This window comes from Nicotiana tabacum, chromosome 18 (assembly GCF_000715075.1).
Source record: "Nicotiana tabacum cultivar K326 chromosome 18, ASM71507v2, whole genome shotgun sequence".
Lineage (NCBI taxonomy): Eukaryota > Viridiplantae > Streptophyta > Magnoliopsida > Solanales > Solanaceae > Nicotiana > Nicotiana tabacum.
Genome location: NC_134097.1, coordinates 92,499,077 through 92,502,966, shown reverse-complemented (window position 1 = coordinate 92,502,966; position 3,890 = coordinate 92,499,077). Strand labels below are relative to the sequence as shown.

The window sequence follows — 3,890 nt, the reverse complement described above, 5'->3', positions numbered from 1 at the left end:
TTATGAAGGTAATTTTGGAGGAGTAAGGACAACTGCTAAAGTTTTGTAGTCGGACTTTTATTGGCCGACGTTGTTTAAGGCTGCACAATTTTAGGTAAAGATATGTGATGAGTGTCAAAGGACGGGGAATATTTTCCGTCGACATAAGATGACCATGAACCCAATTCAAGAAGTAAAAGTATTTGATGTATGGGGAATCGACTTTATGGGACCATTTGTCAGCTCATACAACAACAAGTATATACTCGTAGCAGTGGACTATGTCTAGAAATAGTAGAAGTTGTGACACTCCCGGCAAATGATGCAAACGGAGTCATTGGCTTTCTAAGAAAAAGTATCTTCACCCGTTTTGGTACTCCAAGAGCGATCATCAGTGATGGAGGAACTCACTTCTGCAATCGATCCTTCGCAAAGTTGCTGGAAAAATATGGCGTATGCCATTAGGTTGCCACTCCTTATCACCCACAAATAAGTGGGCAAGTTGAGGTGTCAAACAGAGAAATCAAGAGTGTCTTGACCAAAACTGTAAATGCTACTTAGACTGATTGGGCGAGAAAATTAGATGATGCACTATGAGCCTACCATACTGCATTCAAAACTCCAATTGGTATGTCACCGTACAAATTGATGTTTGAAAAGGCGTGTCACTTACTGGTGGAGCTAGAACATAGAACTTTTTGGGCATTAAGGCAATTAAATCTTGACATGGAGGCTGCTATTACAAGTAGAGTCACAGAGCTTCATGAACTTGATGAGTTTCATTACCATGCTTTTGAGAACACCAGACTGTACAAGGAAAGGATGAAGATCATGCACGATAAGCATATTCAAGAGAGGATTTTCAAACCCAGAGATGTCGTGTTGTATAATTCAAGATTGAAATTATTTCCGCGTAAGATGAAATCTAGATGGTCGGGACCATTTAGAGTGGTGCAAGTATTCTCAAGTGGAGCTGCAGAAATTGAATCGAAGGATGGAATGAATAGGTTTAGAGTTAATGGGCAAAGGTTGAAACATTACCTTGGCATGGAGGAGGATAAAGTTGCATCGGTGATTCATTTGAAGGAGCCTCAAATGTTGAGTGAATCTTAAGTTCAATATCTTGCGTCGTGTCGCAACGTTAAATCTAGCGCTTATTGGGAGGCAACCTAACTCATAGCGTAGAGTTATTTTAGTTTTAGTTTTTTATTTTATTTGATGTTGAGGAGGATTAACAAGTGAGTTTTGTGTGCATTTGAAGTGTTTTTATAGTAGTGGAGAGACGTGGAAGGAAGATTTGCTCGGGTATCCTAAACAATCTAAAAGGTTGCAAAACGAACAAGAAAACATCGAGCCATCACAAGGCGAAGTCAAAATAGTAAGTTTTGTATGTCTCGTGTTACCTAGCGTGGTAGTAACCGTACGCCATCCCAGACCCCACCCCGCGCTAAATTTTCAGTGCCACCTCACGATGTCCAATGCACTAAGGACAACGCCCTAATGATGCCTCACGTGTTAATTTTGTTGCTGCCCACACCGCCTCGTACCAACCCAGGTACGTGAAATATGGGTCGTCCAATAGCTAGTTCTAGAGCATCGGCTAAGGCTAAGTCACCACCAAAGGAAAAGGCTACCTTGTCAGCCCACCGCTAAAGAAAAGGACCAGAGTTGAGGCTACGTCTGGTAGTCATAGTGGTAAAGGAAATCAAGTGGCTTCTGTTTCTATCGGGGCACAACCTCAAGATAGAGCGACTCGTGAGTATGGCATCAAGAGTATGCCACCATCTGGGAGAGGATTGATCAGGGAGTTCTCATTCACCCTTTCTACTTTAACTATGCAATGAGGACACTGCATGTTTTAAGTGTGGGGTGGGTAACTCTCATTGTGCATAGTAGGAATAGATTAGTAACCATATTAGCTTCTTACATTTTTAATTTTTAGCTTCTTATATTTTCAATTTCTATCTTCTTGTTTTATTATTTTAGGATATTCTAGAATAATATTGAGTAGTGTAGAAGATTTTATTTTTTTATTTTCGAAAAAAATAATAATGAACTTTTCCCGACGATGGATCTCCTAGACAGTTTTCTTGAGGGATTAAATCTAAATAAAAAAAAATAGAAAAGAGAAAAATACAAAAACATATCTTTTTTTTTCTTAGGTAGTAATAATCCCCTGTGGTTTTTCTTCGTGCCTCAGTTCTTTTTCATGGGATGTAACTTGAACCGGGTAGTAGATTTTTTTATTTTATTTTTTTACTTATAGAGTAGTATGTAGGAAATAAAAGAGAAGAACTTAAGTGATGTGCACCTTTTGACTTGTTTGATGGTTGCATACTTATGTTCTGGCATGTGTTTCCCTTAGCTTAGATATATGATGATGCCTTGATAAAAATAAATAGCATGTGGTATAACTCATATGCCCTGGTTGCTTGATTTGTGTTCACTTTGTGCTTTATGCTCAATATATCTCCTGGCTTAGTGAATACTTGTTTGATTGAAGTCCAAATGAAGCTGTCCGTAGTGAGTCATGTACCATGTGTGAAGTGATTTCTTTGTACAGTACATACTATTGCATTTGAGTCTAGAACTTGCACGGAATGTGAATTGAAGCAAAATCCTAGGTGTTGCTTGGTTTGAGAAGTGATGTTAGACTTTCTTTGATCTTTTTGAACTTTGTTGCCAATCTCAAATAAAATCATCCGTAGTCACGCTTTGAGCCTATAAGCCTTTCTTTTGGCACCCGCATTACAAGCCTATCTCTTTTTATTCTTAACTGAATCATTTTGATCCTTAGACCTCTTAAAGCAATTGAATTGCAAAGAGAGCACTAAAAAGAAGTAATGAGGAAACTTGGGGTAGCTTTTGAGTGAAACCAGTAGAAGGAAGAAATATACACTTGTGCTGTAAATAAAAATCCATTAGCAGCAAACAAAAAAAATGAATAAATGAAGGGTTCTTATTTTTGCTAGTGGATGTGATCTGAAGCAGTGCATAAAGAAGAAGAAAAATATTCTAGGGTGAGCTATCTTGTGATGATTAAAGTGGATTGAACGAAGTGCACTTAAAAATTGAATACGTGATGTATTAAAGTGTTTAGGAGGGTTAACCACTGTATCTTATGTGTATCATACCAGTCTCTTAGCCCACATTACAACTATAATAAAGTTCTAGTTGATTTCAGACCGAGCGGGCCTACATAGGGATGTGCATTCAAATCGGTTTATCGATAAATCGAATAGATTATTTGTTATTGGTTTATTGATTTCGATTTCGAAATTTTCCTTATCGAGTTATCGATTTTAATTTCGATTTTGTCCTTTCTGGTTATCGATTTATCGATAAACCGATAAGATATACTAAAAAGACAAAAAAAAAATTACCCTTATTCTATAATACCCTTTTCTTTACCCTAAGTACCTAACACTATTATTTCCTCTACCACATTTAAGGAATGGTCATATTTAAAGATCAATGGAATGAAGTTCAAATTAATGGAAAACAGAATTAACCTTGATGATGTATTTTGTTTTTTTATATCGTTGGAGTGTTGGTGGCATACATTTGATCCCTTACTTTAGTTTTATTGCATGTGCTTGTTGACACAATTTTTATGTTATAAACGGTGTTCATCTTATTTTAGCTTCTTTTTGTCCATATTAGTTAGGCGTATTTATAGCGATATAGTTTCCGTGGAATCCTGCAAATTTTCTTATTGGTGTAATCGATAACCGAATCGATAAGCCCCCAAAATTGATAAATTGAAACCTTATTAAAACGATAACGATAAGCATATGTACAAATCGATAATCGATAAGTAATTATCGATAAGGGTCAAAATCGAATCAATAAATCGAATGCACACCCCTAAGCCTGCATTAGTAGAGATTTACATAATGGGCAAGCCTATG

General features: G+C 36.9%; 1 protein-coding gene across 1 annotated transcript; it reads left to right on the top strand.

Moving 5' to 3' along the window:
- The first annotated feature begins 705 nt into the window (after positions 1-705).
- LOC107802090 (uncharacterized) lies at positions 706-1,092 on the top strand. The gene has a single exon (XM_016625529.1). The coding sequence runs from the start codon at positions 706-708 to the stop codon at positions 1,090-1,092; it is 387 nt and encodes a 128-aa protein (XP_016481015.1).
- Positions 1,093-3,890: the final 2,798 nt, after the last annotated feature.

Bases quoted from the DNA above. Each gene is read 5' to 3' on its own strand.
- LOC107802090 (XM_016625529.1), top strand. From the start codon at position 706: ATGGAGGCTGCTATTACAAGTAGAGTCACAGAGCTTCATGAACTTGAT.